The 24,412-nt window shown below is 32.1% G+C and overlaps 1 protein-coding gene across 1 annotated transcript in view; it reads left to right on the plus strand.

Annotated features, from left to right (window-relative positions):
• LOC148941216 (neuroligin-1-like) overlaps positions 1–24,412 on the plus strand; it is a 284,000-nt gene that overhangs the window by 241,994 nt on the left and 17,594 nt on the right. The window contains exon 9 of the mRNA XM_089104121.1: positions 15,864–16,139. Within this exon, the coding sequence (XP_088960247.1) occupies positions 15,864–16,139 (276 nt within the window). The remainder of the gene's footprint in view (positions 1–15,863; positions 16,140–24,412) is intronic.

Genomic DNA, 24,412 nt, shown 5'->3' on the forward strand with positions numbered 1-24,412 from the left:
AAAGATTCTATCTACGCTCTTTGACAGCCTGGATACTCTTACAATCTTTTTATTCATTTAAATATTAAGAGTAGAAGTAGTAATAGCGGTAGCTCCAACAGTTTCAACTTAATACCCCTAGTCGTTCTCGATGTATTGCTGAGGTGTCTTATTGGTAACTATAAACACAATGCCTTTTCATTTAGTTTAAAAGCACAATGGTTTAGTTGCGTAATTGTGTGAGTGGGCATGCCCAATATCCCTAAAGACATAGTTGATTGACCGTTCTACTGAGCTGAACAAAATGGCGGTACCAAAATTTTGACTGGATGCGTTTGAAAAATGAATGGACTTGAGAGAAGGGCTGCTTGCCCTCCAATCTCTTTTTACTCTTAAAAAGGGCACCATAAATTTTAATTTTGAATCGAATTAGCTCCTTTAAAAGCTTCAATGATATTTATGGCAATTATAGAATGATTTTGCCTATGATATTACTTATATGCTGTTTTGAAAACCAACATGCATACAGTTTTTTCGTTTAATTGGAATTCCTCATAAACGTTCACTAAAAGTTTCACCTTATTACCCTTAGTGTCCTTAGTCATAGTAACTGTAGTGGTAATATTAAAAGTATACACATAGTTCCTTCTGGCTAGTTCAAAATCCCCCACAACTTACTATTAAAGGTCTAACTTAATAATATAAATTGTCCTTCAGATATCACTTTGTCACATAAAGGTAACTTTTCAAGTAAAGAATCGCTTTGTCAAGTAAAGGTAACTTTCAATACTATTAAATAAAACAGTAAAGTTTTTTCAACTGAAAGTAAGGAGCAGCATTAAAACTTTTAATGATGAGAAATTCTTCCGTGCATGAAGTAGGCTGTCCTCTCATCAAGCCCCCAATCTTTATACTAAAGTTCGACTTAAGTTAATTAAATAAAATTAACTTAAGTCTTAAGTTAATATTTTTATTAAATAAAAAAATAAAGTTTTTTCAACTGAAAGTAAGGAGCAGCATTAAAACTTTTAATGATCAGAAATTCTTCCGTGCATTAAGTAGGCTGTCCTCTCATCAAGTCCCCAATCTTTATACTAAAGTTCGACTTAAGTTAATTAAATAAAATTAACTTAAGTCTTAAGTTAATATTTTTATTAAATAAAAAAATAAAGTTTTTTCAACTGAAAGTAAGGAGCAGCATTAAAACTTTTAATGATCAGAAATTCTTCCGTGCATGAAGTAGGCTGTCCTCTTATCAAGCCCCCAATCTTTATACTAAAGTTCGACTTAAGTTAATTAAATAAAATTATCTTAAGTCTTAAGTTAATATTTTTTTAAATAAAAAAATAAAGTTTTTTCAAATGAAAGTAAGGAGCAGCATTAAAACTTTTAATGATCAGAAATTCTTCCGTGCATGAAGTAGGATGTCCTCTCATCAAGCCCCCAATCTTTATACTAAAGTTCGACTTAATTTAATTAAATAAAATTAACTTAAGTCTTAAGTTAATTTTTTTATTAAATAAAAAAATAAAGTTTTTTCAACTGAAAGTAAGGAGCAGCATTAAAAATTTTAATGATCAGAAATTCTTCCGGGCATGAAGTAGGCTATCCTCTCATCCAGCCCCCAATATTTATACTAAAGTTTGACTTAAGTTAATTAAATAAAATTAACTTAAGGCTTAAGTTAATATTTTTATTAAATAAAAAAATAAAGTTTTTTCAACTGAATGTAAGGAGCAGCATTAAAACTTTTAATGATCAGAAATTCTTCCATGCATGAAGTATTTTGTCCTCTCACCAAGCCCCCAATATTTATACTAAAGTTCGACTTAAGTTAATTAAATAAAATTAACTTAAGGCTTAAGTTAATATTTTTATTAAATAAAAAAATAAAGTTTTTTCAACTGAAAGTAAGGAGCAGCATTAAAACTTTTAATGATCAGAAATTCTTCCGTGCATGAAGTAGGATGTCCTCTCATCAAGCCCCCAATCTTTATACTAAAGTTCGACTTAAGTTAATTAAATAAAATTAACTTAAGTCTTAAGTTAATTTTTTTATTAAATAAAAAAATAAAAAGTTTTTTTACTGAAAGTAAACAGCAGCATTAAAACTTTTAATGATCAGAAATTCTTCCGTGCATGAAGTAGGCTGTCCTCTCATCAAGCCTCCAATCTTTATACTAAAGTTCGACTTAAGTTAATTAAATAAAATTAACTTAAGTCTTAAGTTACTATTTTTATTAAATAAAAAAATAAAGTTTTTTCAACTGAAAGTAAGGAGCAGCATTAAAACTTTTAATGATCAGAAATTCTTCCGTGCATGAAGTAGGCTGTCCTCTCATCAAGCCCCCAATCTTTATACTAAAGTTCGACTTAAGTTAATTAAATAAAATTAACTTAAGTCTTAAGTTAATTTTCTTATTAAATAAAAAAAATAAAAAGTTTTTTTTAACTGAAAGTAAGGAGCAGCATTAAAACTTTTAATGATCAGAAATTCTTCCGTGCATGAAGTAGGCTGTCCTCTCATCAAGCTTCCAATCTTTATACTAAAGTTCGACTTAAGTTAATTAAATAAAATTAACTTAAGTCTTAAGTTAATTTTTTTATTAAATAAAAAAATTAAAAGTTTTTTTAACTGAAAGTAAGGAGCAGCATTAAAACTTTTAATGATCAGAAATTCTTCCGTGCATGAAGTAGGCTGTCTTCTCATCAAGCCCCCAATCTTTATACTAAAGTTCGACTTAACTTAATTAAATAAAATTAACTTAAGTCTTAAGTTAATATTTTTATTAAATAAAAAAATAAAGTTTTTTCAACTGAAAGTAAGGAGCAGCATTAAAACTTTTAATGATCAGAAATTCTTCCGTGCATGAAGTAGGCTGTCCTCTCACCAAGCCCCCAATCTTTATACTAAAGTTCTACTTAAGTTAATTAAATAAAATTAACTTAAGTCTTAAGTTAATATTTTTATTAAATAAAAAAATAAAGTTTTTTCAACTGAAAGTAACGAGCAGCATTAAAACTTTTAATGATCAGAAATTCTTCCGGTTATGAAGTAGGCTGTCCTCTCATCAAGCCCCCAATCTTTATACTAAAGTTCGACTTAAGTTAATTAAATAAAATTAACTTAAGTCTTAAGTTAAAATTTTTATTAAATAAAAAAATAAAGTTTTTTCAACTGAAAATAAGGAGCAGCATTAAAACTTTTAATGATCAGAAATTCTTCCGTGCATGAAGTAGTTTGTCCTCTCACCAAGCCCCCAATCTTTATACTAAAGTTCGACTTAAGTTAATTAAATAAAATTAACTTAAGGCTTAAGTTAATATTTTTATTAAATAAAAAAATTAAGTTTTTTCAACTGAAAGTAAGGAGCAGCATTAAAACTTTTAATGATCAGAAATTCTTCCGTGCATGAAGTAGGATGTCCTCTCATCAAGCCCCCAATATTTATACTAAAGTTCGACTTAAGTTAATTAAATAAAATTAACTTAAGTCTTAAGTTAATTTTTTTATTAAATAAAAAAATAAAATGTTTTTTTAACTGAAAGTAAGGAGCAGCATTAAAACTTTTAATGATCAGAAATTCTTCCTTGCATGAAGTAGGGTGTCCTCTCATCAAGCCCCCAATCTTTATACTAAAGTTCGACTTAAGTTAATTAAATAAAATTAACTTAAGTCTTAAGTTAATTTTTTTATTAAATAAAAAAATAAAGTTTTTTCAACTGAAAGTAAGGAGCAGCATTAAAACTTTTAATGATCAGAAATTCTTCCGGGCATGAAGTAGGCTATCCTCTCATCAAGCCCTCAATATTTTTACTAAAGTCCGACTTAAGTTAATTAAATAAAATTAACTTAAGGCTTAAGTTAATATTTTTATTAAATAAAAAAATTAAGTTTTTTCAACTGAAAGTAAGGAGCAGCATTAAAACTTTTAATGATCAGAAATTCTTCCGTGCATGAAGTATTTTGTCCTCTCACCAAGACACCAATATTTATACTAAAGTTCGACTTAAGTTAATTAAATAAATTTAACTTAAGGCTTTAGTTAATATTTTTATTAAATAAAAAAATAAAGTTTTTTCAACTGAAAGTAAGGAGCAGCATTAAAACTTTTAATGATCAGAAATTCTTCCGTGCATGAAGTAGGGTGTCCTCTCATCAAGCCCCCAATCTTTATACTAAAGTTCGACTTAAGTTAATAAAATAAAATTAACTTAAGTTAATTTTTTTATTAAATAAAAAAATAAAAAGTTTTTTTAACTGAAAGTAAGGAGCAGCATTAAAACTTTTAATGATCAGAAATTCTTCCGTGCATGAAGTAGGCTGTCCTCTCATCAAGCCCCCAATCTTTATACTACAGTTCGACTTAAGTTCGATAAAGTTATTTAAGAACAACTACGAGATCAAAGAACATCGATGTATTGAAACACGAAGCTTCTTTAAAGCACTAAAAAACTTGAACTGCTAGAAACTTACCGAAAACTGTTAACGAGAAGCTTTAACGAGAACTGTTTGATTTTTGTGACAATTAGTAGTGTTTTTTCTTTAAGATCACTGTCCACCTGCTCAATATATTTCAAATATTCCTTATTGAACTTTGTTGAAACAAAACTTTGGAATATATAAGAAATATATATTTATATATATATATGTATATATATATATATATATATATATATTATATATATCATTATATAATATATAATATATATTATATTATAAATATATATATTATATAAGAACATCACTTTTGAAGTGTTTAATTACTTCCGTAGTAAACCTTTGACTCAAAATTACATTCTCTGTTAAAGGAAACAAAAACACTTCTGAGAAACCAGCAGAAAGATGATTTTTCTGGTCATTTCCTATTCTTGTCATAAGATACATTTTTGATAATTCCAGAAATTATGAAGTGAACAGAAAAACTGAATAAAAAATTATAGTTTTTTCCCTAGTTGGAAGGAAAATAGTCAAGTTAAACAACAGACAAAATTCAAGTTCAGATCTTAAGTAATTTTGATGTAAATTTTTTAAATATTTTGTTGTCAAATTAAAAATAAAGCCAGCCAGATAAGTCATTTGGGAAGGCCACCTTCACCCTAATGGTACGTTTGTGAACTATTTGAGTTTGGTTATGTGCTTAAAATCATTTCCTGCTCCCATCATAAGATACAATTACAGTTTTCAAGATCCTGGGACATTTTCAAATGCAATTGAAAAATTAATTAATTTGTTTCTATTTGGGAAAAATGAGCAAGCTACTCAACAGCCAAGATCAAAATTAATTACTTTGAACGGACTTGATATATATTTTTTAATCCAGTTATCGTCAAATCGAAACTAAGATTCTACCGAAAAAGCCTTTAGGGAAGCTCCCCCCTATTGTTCAATTTACTGAACTGTTTCAGCTTAGTTTAGATCCATTTGCTGCTCTCTATAAGATACGTTGACAATTTTTGAAGGCCCTCTGAAATATTAAAAAGAATTCAAGACACTAAATAAAATATGGTCTGTTTTCTATTTGCTGGAAAAATTAGCCTATTTAAACAAAAGTTAAGATCTAAATTCATGCTTAGAGCGTTGTTGAAATAAATTGCCTAATTCTTCTATTGTCAAACGAGAAACCGGAGCCATTCAAAAAATCCGGGAGCCATTCAAAAAAAAAAATATTCCGGGAACTCTCCCGTCTCCAAGCTATTCTGAACTATTTCAGCATAGATTATTTTCCTGATCTAATCATAAGATACACCTGCAATTAATTCAAGACCTCTAGAAATTTATAAGCAAACTAAGAGCAATGAGTGGCATATATTTCTATACTATATTCTGTGGGAAAATAGCTGAGTTAAACAATAGCCAAGATCTAAGTTTTCATTTTGAGTTTACTATTGTCAAAGTTAAAATTGAAACCAGTCAGAACAACATTCAGGAGCTCTCCCCAACCCTTATTGAATTGCTTCAGCATATTGCTTTTGTATATGTTTCAATGTGTTATCCGCTCATCATATGATCACTTTACAAATTATAAAGGCTTCTAGAAAATTTCAAAAGTACTTCAAAGCATTGAAGAAAATGTTGTTGTTTTTTCTTCTATTTGGTGGGTATAACAGAAAAAATTGATTTTTTTTTCAAAAAAAAAAATTGCTTTTTTCTTCTTGTTATCTTCTCTTATTTTCTTGGCCAATAGCTGTAGCTGCTTTAAGAATTTAAGACACTACAATCATAAACATTGTAACGTTAGAAAAGTACTGTTAGAAAAGTTAGAAAACATTAGAAAAGTAACGTTAGAAAAGAAGAAGCTCGACTAATTTTAATCTTAAACTACTTAACACCATATTAATAGGGAATATAAAATTATTTTTGAGATATAAGGTAATATTAATTTATATATAACACTCTGTGGAATAACAAAAGAAAACACAGAAAGCCAACAACAGTACTTTTAATATACAAACCAACTCTTTGAACTCAAATAATAAAACCTATGAATCAGCTGGTGGCCTGGCCATAATTTTTTAGTGGCACATGCTGTAAAAGCTTATTATAAGGCCTTAAAGGTTTTTTTTTTAATATATGATACCTCGTACTCAGTGAAATATTTTCTATTCGAATCAATAACAGTAGAAAAGGCAAGAATTTTAAAAGAAAAAATAATACTACCTATGCGTCTTCCGTTTGGAAGGCGTCTCCCGTTTGGAATTATCCACTAATATAGTTATTATATAGCCCATGCCCCTTGACTCTCTGGATGTGGAACTTTTTTGCCTCCTCAATAAAAATGCTGGAGCTACGCCCCTGGGACAGTCTGTTTAAAGTATGCACGGTATCTACTACAAGCAAGGCCGTACCCAGAGAAGGGGGGTTGGGTTTTTGACCCCCCCCCCCCCCCCGAAATGTTTGTCTGACTCGTAAAAGCGTAGCAAAAATGGATATAAACAAATTTGTTTGCGTTTTTTGAGGTTTTCTTGTGTAAACCCCCCTTCACCCCCCCCCCCCCCCGAAATTATTTTTGAGTAAAACCCCCTCCGAAGAAAAATCCTGGGTGCGGCCTTGACTACAAGTGCCATCTTCTGTTAGAAATCATCATATTGATGGTTTAATATGGTGTTGTATAGCTTTTGGGTGCAACTGAGAAGGCCATTCTGACCTATCAGTTAAATTAGCTTTCGATCCACGAGTGGGTCCACCATCTGAGACAATTTTTTAAGTTCAGTTTTCAGTGTTGGTAGTTATTGTATTTGTTTTGATTTTCTATTTGTTCTCTGTTGATTATAAGACGGATTATTAATAAAATTCATTCATCCATCGTTTATATAGAAAAAGTCGGTTTTTATGATAATTTTAGTAGCCTTTTTACTTAGCAATAGAAACTGAGTCACAGCAGAGTGGCATTCTTGAGTTAAATATGGAGGGGATCGGGATGGGGAATAATTAAATCCCTAATCTTCCTTCATTACGAGGAATATTGTTGGACTAAGCCTGTAATATGGGTACTGTGGGGTGATAGCTCCCCTCTTATTGCAGAAATATTTTAAGTGTAAAATTTGGACTTATTTATCTATTGTTGAGTGTAAAAGTATAACCCACATACGGGTTAACCTCACTGTAGTTCATTAATTTGACAATTTTGTGATTCTGTTTAATTAATGAACTTGAACATTCATAAGCTTATCTGCACAAAAGGGAGAGATTTGAGGGGGGAACATCTTTATTAAAAAGGTTTGTTCCAAGTCCCCCTTGAAAACTGTACATATAATAGCCTCAAAATTCGTTTTTGGTGTTTCAAAATTCCTTTTTGATTCCCTCTCCCTTTTTGTGGTAAATTTTGAAGGGATGCGCCTCTTCCGGGTCACTGTTATTCTCAACGCATTGTTATTGGAATAATAAACTTAAGTCTAAACAATCAGGGATTGAAGGAGGGATTTCTGATCTCCTTCACAGTAAAAGAACCTTGTATCAAACAACTTTTAGTAAGTAAAGAACGACCCTTGTCAAATCAAAACTAAAAAACGAGTTTGTGATTGCAATATATGCAACAATAAAATCAATTATTAATAACAAATAGCCGATATATGCAGATTCTAAATTTTGCCAAAAAATGGCAAAATTGAAAAAATCTGTGAGCATATTAATAATTTTTATGATTATTTGGAACATGGTTTACGCCTCCCTCCACCCGAAAACGGTGAGATTAGATTAAAGATATGTAATAGATTCAACATGTATGAAAACCCTAAAACTAGTATCTACAAAATATGTTTTTTTTTTGTTTTTCTAGAGAAGAATGAAGTGTTTTTTTGTCTCTTTGCTGATCGTGCCGAACCAATTGTCGTAGATTTATGAAAGAGGGTTCATTCGAATAACAATTTTAAGTTCTAGTGACCTTTTTAAGTAATAAAAAACATCATACCAAAGGAAAATATAGAATTTCGGCGTTTTGTTCCGTAAAACAGAAATTTTTTGCCTGAACAGAGCCAAAAGGATATCGAGCAAAAATTCTGACAGCTATCAAGGTATTCATATAGCTTCCCAGCCTCAGAGGCCATACTGGCCCTCAGTATATAATTGGTCACTAAAGGCCCGCTCACCTTGAAATTTTGCTAATACTGATGTTTAGCTCGCAGTAATTTGGATCAGAAATTTCACAGAATTTTTCAGCCAATCATAAATTTTTGATTGACTAAAGTCTGAATTTTTTTTACAATTCTTTAAGGACGACTGCACAAAACTAATGTCGATAAATGTCATTAATGACATTTATCGATAAATGTCAACGATAAATGTCATTAAACCAGTACAAAACTTTAGCGTAAAGAGGGGGCTGGGGAGGGGTAGTCCAGTTACATGAACAATAATTTCTGTTCAGTTTAAGTTTCGATTTCACTCCTTACTTCCATTTGGAAATTTATGCTGATCTAATTTCCTTAAAGAATAAGGGGATTTTCAGCCTGAATGAAAACCTTTAAGTTTATCATAGAGACTTTTCTTTCCACAAAACTTTTAGGATTTCTTGAACAAATTCCAGTTGGTAATCCTTTCTCCCTTTTTAGGAAATCATTATAAAGATCGTTTACGTCCAAAATTAAGGCAATTGTCAAAGCGACTTAAAAGCAATCCAATTACAGGATTTTTGCCAATTTTTGACTAATATTAGGTAGAAAATTATCCTAGTATTTCCCATATTAGTGGGGAAGTTTTAACCATGTTTGAAATAATTACATGAAGGCTGAATAGAAAAGCAACAATTTGCCCTTTTAATTAATGCTTGCAAAACCACACAACAAATTATAAAACCTTAAAAAAGAGAGGAACATTTGAAAAAGTAAATTAATCAATTTGGTCAGTGCAGGGATTCGAACAAAAAAGAAGTAAAAAGAGGTAAAAAAAGAAGTAAAAAGTTAAATTTTTTTAATTGAAAAAAAAAATATTGAAAAAAAGAATTAAAAAATAAAAAGTACATAGACTGAGCACTAAGGGGAATTTTTTTTATTCCGTCAAAGTCACTAGAAGTTATATCTGAATTGTTTATTGTTGAGTAGCCGTATTAATATTTAGGTGTACATAGCGAAACCTATGTTTAACTACCGAAAAAGAATCTTAACTAGTTCTAATTAATATCAGATTTTTTTTATTATTAGGAAGATTAATTCAAAACCACCATAAATTAACAGATTTACAGCTTAAAGGAGCACGTATTCTACATCTACATACATCTACATCTACCTGATTTTCATTCTGCATCAAAATCTGAAAAATTTTAACATTAGAAGAAATGTCTCGAAGCATACATCAAACCCAAGCTCCCAAGAGAGGCCAAGATAGACCAAGCTGACCAAGAGAGAGCCAAGGCCATGCTGTTATTGGGAAGTCAACAATATAAGCTACCAAGATCCACTTTCAAAAATTCGATGGGCCACCCATTCTGAGCAACTCCTCATTTGTCTTGCTATGTTATACGAATTTCTTGTTTCTTCTTTGCACAGAGTAGTTCAAACTAGAGGGGGACGGCTGGGACAATTAATTGTCCCATAAAAGTTTCCCCTGGTGCCTACAACCCTAGGAATGACTCTGCCTATTCATTACATGAACAAACCATGCATCATCTAGCATCTACCATTCTCAACCACCTGAGATAGATTTTAAAGTAGCACTTGCTCTACTATTCTTAGCAAACTTCGAAGGAGCAGTCACACATTTCCACATTGCGCGACTCACAAGCACTTGGCGCAATTATTTCCTAAAAATGCTAAGAATTAAAACATAAGTTTAATTACAATATTTTTTTGTATTAAGTTTGTCGATACTGTTTAAAATATCCACTTTTCCCAAGACCCCAAACTGAGGGCTGAAGTCTCAAGATCTTTAGAAAAATCCCAAGACGTGGCAACTTTGAGCCAAGCAGGTTCGACCGTCAATCCTGACAAAAATTTCACCATTAAAATGGATGTGAGTAGCTTCTCAAGTTATCAAGTTATAAGGAACTCTTAATCTCACTTGCATTAAAATATACAAGCCAAATTTTTAAATCTAAATTAAGCACAAAACAGCCCTTGCTCGCACCTCTAATCTTAGAAATTTTAATTTTGGAACCCTAATTAACTTCTTCCACAAAGCTCTAGTTAGGATTCCCTTCCTTTATTGAAAGAACTAAAATGTATAATATAAAGTAGGAATCGATGTGATTTTTCTTTTTTCACTTTCTCCTCTCAATACCAGAAACATTTGCAATTTGAACACCCCCTCTGAAATTCCAGAAACTTCAAAGTGTACTTCACAGCTCTCAATAAGAAATTGCATTCGTGTTCCCTCACACGAATGGAAAAAGGGAATAAGACAAGTTAAACAATAGCCAGGAGCAAATTTCAGGCCTTGAGTAGTCTTGAAGTGAATTGTCCATCAAATAAATTGGAATGGAAAACAAAGAATGGGAAAATTATTTCAGACTTTTCAGCCAAGGAAAAGTGTTTAATAATGTCTTAGTAACAAGGTTGAATCTTTAAAGCAAAGCTTTTTGAAATTTATCATATATAGTTAATGTAATATTTTGATATATATATATATATATATATATATATATATATATATATATATATATATATATATATATATATATATATATATATATATATATATATATATATATATATATATATATATATATATATATATATATATATATATATATATATGTCAAATATTATCTTCTGATGTCAAATTGTTGTTTTTTAGTTCTTCTCAAGCTATTGAACTGTTTTATTATTTTTTTTTCATTTTTTCGGCTCTAGAATAAAAATTTGACCCATCTGGCCTTGGCTCCAGAATGGGACTTGCGTTTACAGATCTTTTTAATATCTTGTCCTCTATTAATTTCAAACCACTTGGGATAATAAGAAGATATTTGGGAAGGATTAGAATGAAAAGTGGTACTTACAGTTGCACGATGTGTTGAGAGTGGGTAGAAAACTTGTTGCATTGTCTGGGGAAGAGTAAAGGGTTACGGGATTCGAGAAATTAAATTTTTGAAGTGGATGAGGGGGATGAGCCTTGGGTGGCAAAATTGTTGGGAAATGGGTGTTTTATTTGTACTAAGAATCCGGTTCGGGTTATTCCTGTGGGTATAACCCACCGTGAGGGTGTTAAGTGATGACTTTGTTTGTTTGTTTGTATTCGTGATTTTGAATGGTTTTCTGTGCTTTATTAGTTTTGATCAAAAGTTTAAATTGAATCCGTAAATTTTATTTATATGTTGCTCTCTTGTTTTGTGGCTGTAGCCCTAGGGTTTTTTGTGTGTCAAATATACTATACTATTGAGTTTTATAGAAGTGTCACCAAGCTAGCCATGCTAGGGAGCACAATTTAAGCTTATAAAATAAAGAAAGAAAAAAAAATCACTTTGCTAATTTTATTCCTCTAATATTCTTATTTATTAATCAACTCAGTTGGGGGGGGGGGGGATAAAAAGCTGATTTCGAAAGGACACAAATCAAAGGGTATCTGTGATATGGTCAGTATATTTTGGCTACGAAGTTTGGTTTTGGTTTAAAATTTGATAAGAAGCTCAACAACTATTTGGTAAGAGTTGGAAAGGAAAATATCGTTCATAATTATGTCTTACATAACTCCAGAAAGGAATTGTAAAATTGGATGCAGCTACTATGATACTGACTATTATATTTGAATTAATATATAATGGTACATTTTTTATTCGTGTTTTTTTCTTTACTATAAATTAACTGCGTTTACAAGCTCTTATCTCTACTTTTTCCCTAGTTTTGAGGAGCCATAAAAGGGCATAGAAGAAAACTAAGGGATTTTAACCTTTTTTTAATTAAGGCACATTCTTCTAAAACTGTCGACTAGTTACCAAAAAAATAGTTGACCCCAAACTATGATGAAATAATTCGGACATTCTAACTCTAAGACACAAAAAAAGAAGAAAAGATTAGCCACCCAGAGAAGCTTCATTGGTTTTTATTTTCTTTTTTATCAGCAAAAAAACCTCTTTCATTGGAAAAAGTACTGGAAGTGATATTCAAGCTCTGGATAAACTTTCTATAGAGAGAAAAGCAAAATCATATAGAAAAAAGTAAGCGAAAGAAGAATGAGCTTGTATCTAAGGACGGTATAATTCGTATTTGGTTACTTTAATCAATTTTGTTTAGGACTTGAACTCACTAAGTATTAGAACACAAGAGATTCCTAAAGGAAAAGGGATAAGGTTTTCAGCCCACTTCTCTTAGAACATCAAGAATATACAAAAAGCATAGCGATTCTTTAATTTTTGTAATGTTTTGCTTCTTACTTTTTGTTAATGAAAATCCCTAGAAAAGGAATTTTCGATAAAAACACCAAAAATTAAAATACATGTTGAAAAATCCAAGAGAACTATTAGAAAATTTAAGGGCAAATGTCTACATCCAATTGGTGCCACCGCAGCCAGGATTTTTAATGGTAAATAAATTATTTTGAAATTAAGTTAATCTATTAATTATGCTTAGGCTGAAAACTGTTATTACTAATTTATTCTAGCTTTCAATGCTTAGAACTTTGGTTGCATATCCCAAAAATACAATATTTTACATGGACAGCCATCTAAAACATCACGCCAATTGAGTTGTGCCCTTTCAAAGTTAGCTTATTATCCTCCCCCCCCCACGGAGGTTATTAATAAATAATAGTTATAAAATGAATAATATCAAGCTAGCTCTTAAACTTGCATTTTATGTTAGTAAGCTAGCATGGCTACCTTTGTAAGCCCTTTTGTAAATTAAATAAAAAAAACAAGTTTTTTAAACTGAAAGTAAGGAGCGACATTAAAACTTAAAACGAAGAGAAATTATTTAGTATATGAAAGGGGCTGTCCCCTCCTCAACGCCTCGCTCTTTACGCTAAAGTTTTTTATTGTTTAAAAAAATAAGTTGTGAGACAGAGTCAAACTTTAGCGTAAAGAGTGAGGCATTGAGGAGGGGACTGCCCCTTTCATATACGGAATAATTTCTGTTCGTTTTAAGTTTTAATGACACTGCTTACTTTCAGTTAAAAAAACTTGTTTTTTTTATTTAATTTATGATCTTTTTTTAGTTAATGCAGCTTTTATTTGTATAAAAATTTTACTTTTCTTTTGCTAAATGGATGTCTTTACAAATTAACTTACGTAACTAACTTCTATATTCGTATATTTTTCTTCTGGCAAAAAATACAAAGTTGCAGATTTTTGCAGATATGAGCTTGAAACCTATGTAATAGGGTTTTCTGATACGCTGAACCTGACGGTGTGATTTTCATTAAAATTCTTTCACTTGTAGGGGATCTTTCCCCCCTCTTTATAACATCGAGTACATTGTCTCAGGCTCGTAGCCTGTGATGAGTAATACTAAACTTAATAAAATTTATATATTTAGAATCAGCATTATAAACACATTCTTTTGATACATTTATTGACATCAAAATTTCGTTTTTAAAAGTTTCGATTACTATTGAGCCGTATCGCTTGTTTTTTTATTGTTTTTTTTTATTACGTATATGTTATTACTTATATGAAGGGGTTCTCCCCTTATTCAATACCACGCTCGTTAAGTTAAAAGTTAAAAAAAATTTTGATTCAGAAACCCCTGAATCACAAAGGCCTTTTAATTAGAATAGATAGCTCTTTTTAAAGCAATAAAAAAAAACTGTAGCTTAAAGAGTGAGGTATTGACTTGGGGAAGAACCCCCTCACATACGTTATAATTTCTGTTTGTTTTAAGTTTTAATATTCCTTCTAACATTTCAGTTGAAAAAACTTGTTTTTTTTTATTTAATTTCTGATCGTTTCTTAAATAATGCTTGGAAGTCCGGCGCCCCCTTCATAGCAATTTCCCTTCCCCCAAGGACACATCCTCTCCGTAAAGTTTCTCCAGAGTAATCCCCTCCTCTAGCCCCCCCCCCCCCCTCCAGAAAAAATCCTTCCTGAAAATGGTTGTATACTTCCCAATAACCAATAAATAATGCTGGCAAGTCCGGCGCCCCCTTCATGGCAATTTCCCTTCCCCCATGAAAACTTCCTTCATGAAGAGATCCTCAAACATAACCACCGACCCACCCATACCAACCACAACCAGAAAAAAAACCTCCTGAAAACTTCTGTATACTTCCCAATAACCAATACTATATGTTAACATTGGGTAAAGTTCATAACTTTTAGCCCTCCCTCTGGGAACTTCGGGGGATTAAGTCATCCTAAAAGACATATTTATCATATTTTCGACCATGCTGAACAAAATGGCTATCTCAAAATTTTGATCGGGTGACTTTGGGAAAAAAATAAGCGTGGGAGGGGGCCTAGTTGCCCTCGATATTTTTTGGTCACTTTAAAAGGGCACTAGAACTTTTAATTTCCGTTCCAATGAGACCTCCCACGAGATTCTAGGACCACTGGGTCGATACGATCACCCCTGGGGGAAAAAAAAACAAACAAACAAACACAAATAAACACGCATCCGTGATCTTTCTTCTGGCAAAAAATGTAAAAGTCCACATTTTTGTAGATAGGAACTTGAAACCTCTACAGTAGGGTTCTCTGATATGCTGAATATGATGGTGTGATTTTCATTAAGGTTCTATTTATTTTAGAGGGTCTTTCCCCCTTTTTTCGAAAATCAGCCAAATTTTCTCAGGCGCGTAACTTTTGATGGGTAGCACTAAACTTGATAAAAGTTATATATTTGAAATCAGCATTGAAATCTGATTCTTTTGATATATCTATTGGTATCAATAACCCGTTTTCTAGAGTTTCGGTTACCATTGAGCCGGGTCGCTCCTTACTTACAGTTCGTTACCACGAACTGTTTGATAAAATAAAATAAGAAATTAATTATTGAAAATATTTTAAAATAAATATATAAAAATATATTTATATAAATAAAATATTGAAAATAAAATAAGATATTAGAAAAAAAAACTAGCTAAAACCCATGTAGATCTAATGAATTCATATTTCGGGGCAAAAAAAAAAAAAAAAAGTCCAAGAGCTTAAAAAACAATTTCAAATATATATCTGCATATATAACGTAATACATAGTAATAATACGTCAAAGAGATAAAAAACAAATAAAACTAGTCTTAGGTCAATAATAGAACTAGTATTAGGTCAATAAAAACGCAAAAAGGTGACAAAAATATTAGGACTGGTACAGATAGAAAGAAGAGGGAAATTATTTAGACGATTTGAAAGTTTCAATTTTTTTGTAATTGTGTGACAGGTTCCTGCCATCTATAAGCCTGACGAATTTTCTGATTGGTTTGATCTATTTGACAGTATTTTTGGTCCAATACTCTATTTTAAATTGGATTGCAACACTATATGCAGGACATCAAGTATTTATTCTTTTTCAATATTTTCCAGGGGCTTAACTCACTAAGCAACGGAACAGAGAGAGCCGATGATGGTCTTACGACGTATTCAACTGCTCTTAGCGTCACCATAGCAATTGGTTGTTCTCTTTTAGTCCTTAACGTTCTTATATTTGCTGGTGTTTATTATCAGAGGGATAAACAACGTATGGAGGGAAAGAGGAGAATGGAAAATGGGATTAGGAGGAATATTAGCAATGAGATAGCTGACTTGAGTGCTTCTTCAAGGATAAGAGCGAGAGATGTTAATGATATCACTACTATGCAGGTTTGTTTCTGTTACCTCTTGGCCTTATTAGAGATTAATTAAAAACCGTGGTCTACAAATAAGTTTTTCATAAAAGGTTAAGTCTGGGGGTAAAATCTAAGCTGAGATACAGCCATGTAATAATTCAAGCATTAAACATAGGCTACACAAATTACTAGAAACAAAAGAGGGCCTTCACCTCTTTGAGTCCTGCTTCGAAAGGAAACTTTTTTTATTTCTTTTCCGGGTACTTATCAGTTAGCTGGAACACATGCAAGAAGTGAAGCTTAGTTAATGCTAATGCAATAAAGCAAAATACGATCAAAATATAATAGTTTAGAAACACATTTGGGCTATATATTTTCACATTAGGGGGGGGGGGTAAAGCATAGTATATATTAAATACGTAACCTAACCTAACCTAGGCACCTTTTTCGTCCCCTTCAACCCCAAAAAACTAAAGCTTAGATATTTTTCACGGAGTGAGCAATACCTCACTAGGCAGAGGAAACCTGTTTTTCATTAGGATCTTTGAGATTCTATATGCGGTTCTTATCGCGTGTGTTCCAGCTAAACGATAAGTACCCTTTTCCTATATATTCTAATATGTTCAAGGGTATAAAAAGCTGATGATAGATGAAACTTTTTAATAGCAAATTGATGATTTATGAATCAATATGACCGAAATGATTTATTTTTACAAAATGATTTATTTTGATCTATTTTTCAAATTTTACATTTGAAAAGAATAAAAGAAAGGAAATATAGACAAATATTCACTGCACACTAGACATATAAGAATAGACTGAAATTTAGAAATGTTGCCTACTGATTCATAAACAGCTGAAAGATTGTGCCGTACCAAGTCTTTTGATGTTAGAAAAATTAAAAAAAACGGTCTGAAGTATGTTTTGCTCTCAGTGAAATCTAATTGACTCTTGAGGCCATAGGGGGATTGAGGGGATGGTGCCCATCTCCTGATACTATTAAATTTTGGATACTTTGAATTTGCATAAACAACACATTGTGTTGATGCATACTACAATTCAAACTTTGTCTTTGAGTTTCTATTAATATTGATATGTATTGCTCCTTACTTTCAGCTTTTTACTACGAACTGTTTAATCTAGAGGTCTCTTAAATATCAGGAGGGCCACCAATCCCTCTCACTTCCGCTTAATCCTTAATTTTTTTAAATTTACTGTTCCTACATTAATACTTCGAGAATGATAATTATCCCTGTAATAGTACACTTTCCAGATTATTATTTTGGGAAAAGGGAGGCGTGAAACTTAAAAGATGAATATATAAGGTTTTGATTTCGACGGCGCTCAAGGAGAGTTCTTCGTTTTTTTTTTTTTTTTTTTTTTTTTTTTAATGGAATGCTCTGAACATTCTCTTTTCAATGAAAAAGGATTTGAGTCTGATCTTTGATCGTAAACTTAAATTATATCTACAACAAGAAAAGAGCTGTTAAGGAGCTCTTCCCTTATTATTCCTCATTCTTTTTATCTGAACGACTACTTTAAGAGACTAAGAAAATCTGGGCGCAAAAATTTTGTTCAAGGCTTCACACACCTCCCTCGACCCACAGAAGATCCCTTGATCCTCCTCACTAATAGCTGATGAGCAAATATTCAACACTAAGTAATTTTGGAAAGCCTCAAATGAAACAAATAAGTTTACTAAGTGAAAGTCTAACTTTTAAATGAAAGCTCCATTTAAGATGGAGCCAGGGGGCAAAATATGTTTTCATTTTGATGTCCTTGCTAGTTTAAATATAATAAAAATATAGTATAATATAAAATATAACCATATTAACCTTTTATTTTTTATGAGCTGCATGTGCGCTTATGAACGAATGTGTCATTGCGTTGCACAATGGCTTCAGAAACTGGGAAGCTGAAGAGATAGTATACTGTCGCCTCTAAATTGATGGTTATATCACTATTTTCCCTTCATGGAATTTTGCCCCTCTTCCGGCTAAATTGGGGGCCCTGTTCCACAAAATGGCAAGAAAAAGCTGATTTCATAATTTTTGTACAGCTAAAAAACTAGAACTTTTATTTCTCGTTCAGATCAGAACTTTCCTGTAAGTTCTCTGGTTGCATACCATTATCCCCGGGAAAGTAAAAGAAAATCAAAAAAATAAACATACATCAGTGAATAACTTTCTCAGAAAAAAATACGAAACTTTATATTTTTCTGGATAGGGAGTTGAACCTCAGCGATTATACTTTCTAATTATTTGAAAATGCAATTTCCATCCACATCTGGGGGGGGGGGGGGGTCATGTCAACCCCAGAGGCATAGCTCTTGAACCTTATGCTATTTTGAACATAATGAATATCTTGAAATTCTTATCAGATGCATTTGGGGGTTGTGGAGAGGGGTAGGTAGCTAAGAAGAGCGCGGGAGGTAACTGGTTACCCTCCCATTCTTTGGGTCTTTAAAATGGGACTAGAATTTTTAATTTCGGACTGAATAAGCCTCCATCCCTCCTTTGAAGTTTAGATGGTAGCTCTTTCCATACGAAGCAACCTCGGGGAAATGAAAATAAACATATAATATATTGAAGCCATATCCCTGTTTAATTACGCAGCGCTATTGCACTATGCATGATTTGCTATCACGAACTGCTTGTATGCTAGGAAACAAAGAAAATTAGATGCGTCTTTCATGCTGTGTAAACACTAACTAATTGCGTTTTTTCTTCTTTTCAAAGTGTATTAAAACTTTATTTCTCCATAAATACACTAAACACGCTTGACATGTTGAATAACAAGACCTAAAGCTTAAGTGATGTATTTATGGGGAATTTGGCCTCCTTTCCCTAATCTTTCCAAAAAGCCATAAAACTTTTTATTCTAAAAGTTTCTGTTAGACGAAGCATAAGAAAATAGCTACAGATAGGAGTGACGAGGGGTTGTCCACTTTAAAACTTAGGTAAAACAGGGAACGAGTGCCAAGCATGGCAGAAGAATGCAAAACGTGATGCCAAGGGTGCCATACGTGGTGTGGAACTGCGTCAAAAATGGCAAAAAAGGGTAATTCCAAGGTTTTTTATAAGTGAAAGCTAATTTGGCCGGGAATTTAAGTGAGTGGTTAATGACAAATCGGATTATTCAATTGGTAAATTAATCAATAAATTTATTTAATCTTTGGCCATTTTTCTAAGGATTTTCTAAGATTATTTTTCGTTGCCTTAAAATTGTGAAGATCTTAGGGCAATAGCACATTTTCGTCAGTGTTTCCACGTTGAACCGTGAAAATATACAAGCAAAACTAATTAATCAAGCTTAACAATAGTATTAGTTGATATTTTGATTAATCGATATATCGATATTTTTCTTTCGATATTCGATGTATCGATATCGATTTTTCGGATTAGTTTTTAGCTATTTTATGGATTTGCCGAAGTTTAGTAACGCAAATGGTAAATAAAGAGTATTTTCTATAACTTTTGGTACTTGTTAAAAATCCAGTAGTCACGCGAGAATTGTATTGCAAGAATAGATAGGCATTAAGAACGCTTTCCGTATGCAAAAATTGAAAGATTAAGAATCTTTTGTGTTCCAAAGACAACTACGCCTTCAAAAAAAAGCCACACCACCTTAAGCTGAATGGTGCGATATATTTTTTTTCATATTTTTTTTGTCATTTTTCTCCCTTTTTTTTAATTTGGAGCTCGCTGCTACCAAAAACTGTATTTTGAGGTATTTTTTGTTGAAGTTGAGCTACTGATCCTTCCTAGTTTCTAGAGATACATATGCTTTGATAAATCCCCAGTTCAGTTTTATTATTTTCAGTTGAAACAATTCCATTCAAACCAGTTCAAACAATCAGATTTCAAACAATCAGTTCGAACAATCAATTCAGACAATCAGTTCAAACATGTACGAGTCAAACAGGTACCAGTTTAAACAATCAGATTTCAAACAATCAGTTCAAACAAGTACCAGTTCCAACAGGTACCAGTTCAAACAATCATAATCCAAACAATCAGTTCAAACAATCAGTTAAAACAAGTACCAGTTCAAACAGGTACCAGTTCAAACAATCAAATTTCAAACAACCAGTTCAAACAATCAGATTTCAAACAATCAGTTCAAACAAGTACGAGTTCAAACAGATACCAGTTCAAACAATCAGATTTCAAACAATCAGTTCAAACAATCAGTTCAAACAAGTATCAGTTCAAACAGGTACCAGTTCAAACAATCAGATTTCAAACAATCAGTTCAAACAATCAGTTCAAACAAGTACCAGTTCAAACGGGTACCCGTTCAAGCAATCAGATTTGAAACAATCAGTTCAAACAATCATTTCAAACAATCAGTTCAAACAAGTACCAGTTCAAACAGGTAACAGTTCAAACAATAAGATTTCAAACAATCAGTTCAAGCAATCAGTTCAAATAAGTACAAGTTCAAACAGGTACCAGTTCAAACAATCAGATTTCAAACAATCAGTTCAAACAATTAGTTCAAACAAGTACCAGTTCAAATAGGTACCAGTTGAAACAATCAGACTTCATATCCATTATCGTTGTTGCTCTGAGGTTTATGTTCGCTCTGAAACATGCAACTTCGCAACAACTCTACAACTGTAACATACAAAAGATAGGACAAGATGGATATATTAATGTGTTAGTTAGTTTCAAATATATTCATTTACCGGGCCAAAATCATTATACTCCTTAGAATATTTCTAGAGAATGATATAAGATTATCTAAAAAGCAGGGAAGTTATTTTGGAAAAATTAGGATTTTTGACTCATCTAAAATGTTTTATTCAATCTAGTAAAAAAAAACACAAAGTGAATTCCAATAATATAGTTCAGCAGATGGATGAAATTGAATCTAAGCTATTCGAGTTTAGCACAACTATCGTCTTACGTTGAAATTAATTAAGAAAAACAAGTTTTTTCAATGAAAGTAAAGAGCAACATTAACTTTAAAACTAATAGAAATTATTACGCATTTTAGGGGGTTGCCCTCTCCTCGAAACCTTGCATTTCACGTTAAAGTTTGGCTTTATGTTCCACTTATTTAGGAATGACTCCTGAAACACAAGGGCCGTTTAATTAGAGTAATAAGCTGTTTTAAAAGATCTAAGAAAAAACTGTATCGTAAAGAGCGAGGTATTAAGTAGGGTGTAATCGCAATAACATGCGTAATAATATCTGTCCTTTTCACGTTTTAATTTTGCTCCTTACTTTCATTTGAAAAATTCTTGTTTTTATTTAATTCCTGATCTTTTTAAATTTCTGTGCCCTAGAGTTTTTTATTTCTGATCAAATCAGCCCTCTTTTGATCATTTAGAATCCCTGGTTCGATATGATAACCTCTGGAGAACAAAAACAAATAAACACACATCCGCTATCTTCCTTCTAGCAAAAATGCAAAATTTCACATTTTTGTATGTAGGAGCTTGAAACCCCTACAGTAGCGTTCTCTGATATATTAAAACTGATAGTGTGATTTTCATTAAGATATTTTGGTTTTTCTTAGGGGGGGGGGGTATTCCCCCTTTTTCAAAACTGGGTAAAAAATTTCCGGCTCGTAACTTTTGAAGGGTAACTTTAAACTTGGTGAATTTTAATTATTTTGAATAGGCATCAAAATTCGATTCTTTTGACGTATCTATTGTTATCAAGACTCTATTTTTAAGAACTTTGGTTGCTATTGAGCCCCATTCGTTGCCACGAACTGTTTGATACTAAGACCATAAAGCTAAAAAATAGCACACCAAAAATCTTTACAAGGAAAATTAGCCTTAAAACAATGTTTACTACTCATATTGATGTTGCAAACAGCTATGAGAGCTAATACTTATCAAAACACTGAAAGGAAGATTAAGCTTATTCAATGAGCTAAATATACTACTTAATAGTAGACAAATTAGTTCTTTGTAGGCTCTATGGGGGATATACTATATAGTTCTTAAAAAAGTGATCTTAATTTAAAAATTATTAATTAGAACAAGGATCAAAAGATAAAAATCGATCCTCTGGTACCAAGTCCTCAGTCACAGATCCTTGGTAAGACTAAATTTGGTCCTTCAGAGCCAAGGATGGACCTGTTTGGATCTACAGTGAGTGGGTAACTTGGTAGCAGCTTTTGGTTGCCGATCGCCATGATGCCGGTTGTTGCTCATAATTTTGGTGCTCATCAAAATCAATGAAATAATGTAAATAACATAACAGTGGTTCCACGTATATACCCGGGATCTTTTTGGGTGTAAAGTCAGCTTGTTAATTTAGGTATCCAATAAAATTAAAGGTATCTAAAAACTGGAATACCAAATGCAACGATGCCGATTACTGCTCTTAATTTCGGTGCTCATCAAAATCAATAAAGTAATGTAGATAATATTACAGTGGCTCCATCTAATATAGCCGTTACGTTAACGGTTGTTGAAACCGTTACGCCAGGAAAACAGAAGTCAATAGTAAATACTCGTAGAACAAAAAAAAAAATTTTATTGATGTAATAACTCCATCCCTCACTCTCCAAAAAAAAAAGAAATGTTGAGTCATAAGAATTAAACATTTATTTTTGCTAGAAAGTATGGATGGCGCCTATACCTCATATACAGGAAGATACTAAAATACCACCTATTCCATTTATTGGTTTTCAAGGGGTCCCAGAAAGAGCAAGATAATTTCCGGACATTAGACGCCTTTGGTCCAAAATTAGTTAGTTGCTACCCTGAGTTTAGATCCAAAGGAAAATGAACCTATTTACTGAAGGCCCGGTTTTAGTTAGAACCACGGAGTCTCCGACACCCAAAAATAGCATCTGCGACCGTAACCACCATCATACTTTTGAAAGTATGAAAAGATCACTACATACACTTGAAATAGAAGAGCTTTAACTGAACTCTATGATGACATAGCTATATAAGTACAGGAAAGCAGTGGTATATGGCCATTATAATGCCATATGGCTATATAATTGGTATATGGCTATATAAGCAGGGGTCCTCATCATTGACAATAAGAAAGAGCTTAAAGCATGGCCATTTAAAAAAAGAAAATAATCTAAAACCAATTGACCATAAAAAGAAAAAGTCTAACCAAAAAATGCAATAACTCACTAAAAACCATGGAAGTATAATATGCCATATATGAGCTACTGCTCTCAACCATACAAAAACAACTGATTATAAAAACAATAGAAAAATAACTTCATTATTCTGTTAAGAAATAGCACTCCTAGTGGCATCCAATTCAGTTTTTTGTTTGGGTTTTTTGTTTTATTTCTTAATGATTTTTCGTGACCTAGGTACAATTTTGAAAATAGATTCATCTTCAAAAATAATATCATAACGTGAATAAAAATTTCAACTAGGTGTTTTGCCAAATTTGTGAAAGCGTGTTTTTTTCCTATGGCTTCCCTAACCCGGTGGGTAAAAGCTTCGTCATTAGAGACTGCTGTTGCCTCGCCGAAATGTACAAAACGGCCAGGGTGAACAAGGGTATGCGCAACCTGGATCGTCGTGTTTCTTACTTTGCAAAAATTAGTCTTTGTGTTTGTTTTCAGTAAAGCAATAGTTTTTTCAAAATTTTATGAATTTTGAGAACTATAAAAAGTCAGTCTATTTCAGTTAGTATTATAGATATTTGTACAATAGGCTGCAAATACGTAATTTTTGTTCTCTTCAAGTTTGAGCTCTGTGCTCTAATTCATTCCAAAAAAAAAAAAATCCTGAAAATTCATTTGAACCAACGTCAAACAATACAAGTTCTGTTTATATAAGTTAAAGTTTACATAGATAAATGCGTTTATAAAATTTACTTTAGTAGTTTTGCTGACACTGGATTTTGGTTGATGGATAATTCATCTAGGTTTGTTTTGTATTGGGGGGATTTCTTGGGCTGAAAAGCCTGTTCCTAGATACATTACCTATTATGGACTGCCTCCCCATTATAGCATAAAATTTGTAAGGATGTGTATATGGTGAGTTGGAAGTAATAGGTTTAGGATTGGTTGGGTGAGATTTCTACACTATTTGGTAGAAGAGCACTGCCAAATGTGGACAATGTGGAAAAAAACCTGCCAATTGTGACCGGAATTTGTGCCACTAAATACAGAACTAAATCTAACCAAAACCCAAAGTTCGTTAAACTTTCGTTCGTTGGAATGGACTGATTGCACAAACACTCCATTTATATCAGAGGTCATAGAAACAACTTAAACTTAGAAGAAAAGAGAAGACGTTTGTACAGGGCCATAGTGATATATCCTCTGAGGATAAGAGGAAAGCACATGAAGCAGAGAGGGCAACAA

The sequence above is a fragment of the Artemia sp. Qi Xiang Cuo genome, chromosome 18 (genome assembly GCF_049724085.1).
Source record: "Artemia sp. Qi Xiang Cuo chromosome 18, ASM4972408v1, whole genome shotgun sequence".
Lineage (NCBI taxonomy): Eukaryota > Metazoa > Arthropoda > Branchiopoda > Anostraca > Artemiidae > Artemia > Artemia sp. Qi Xiang Cuo.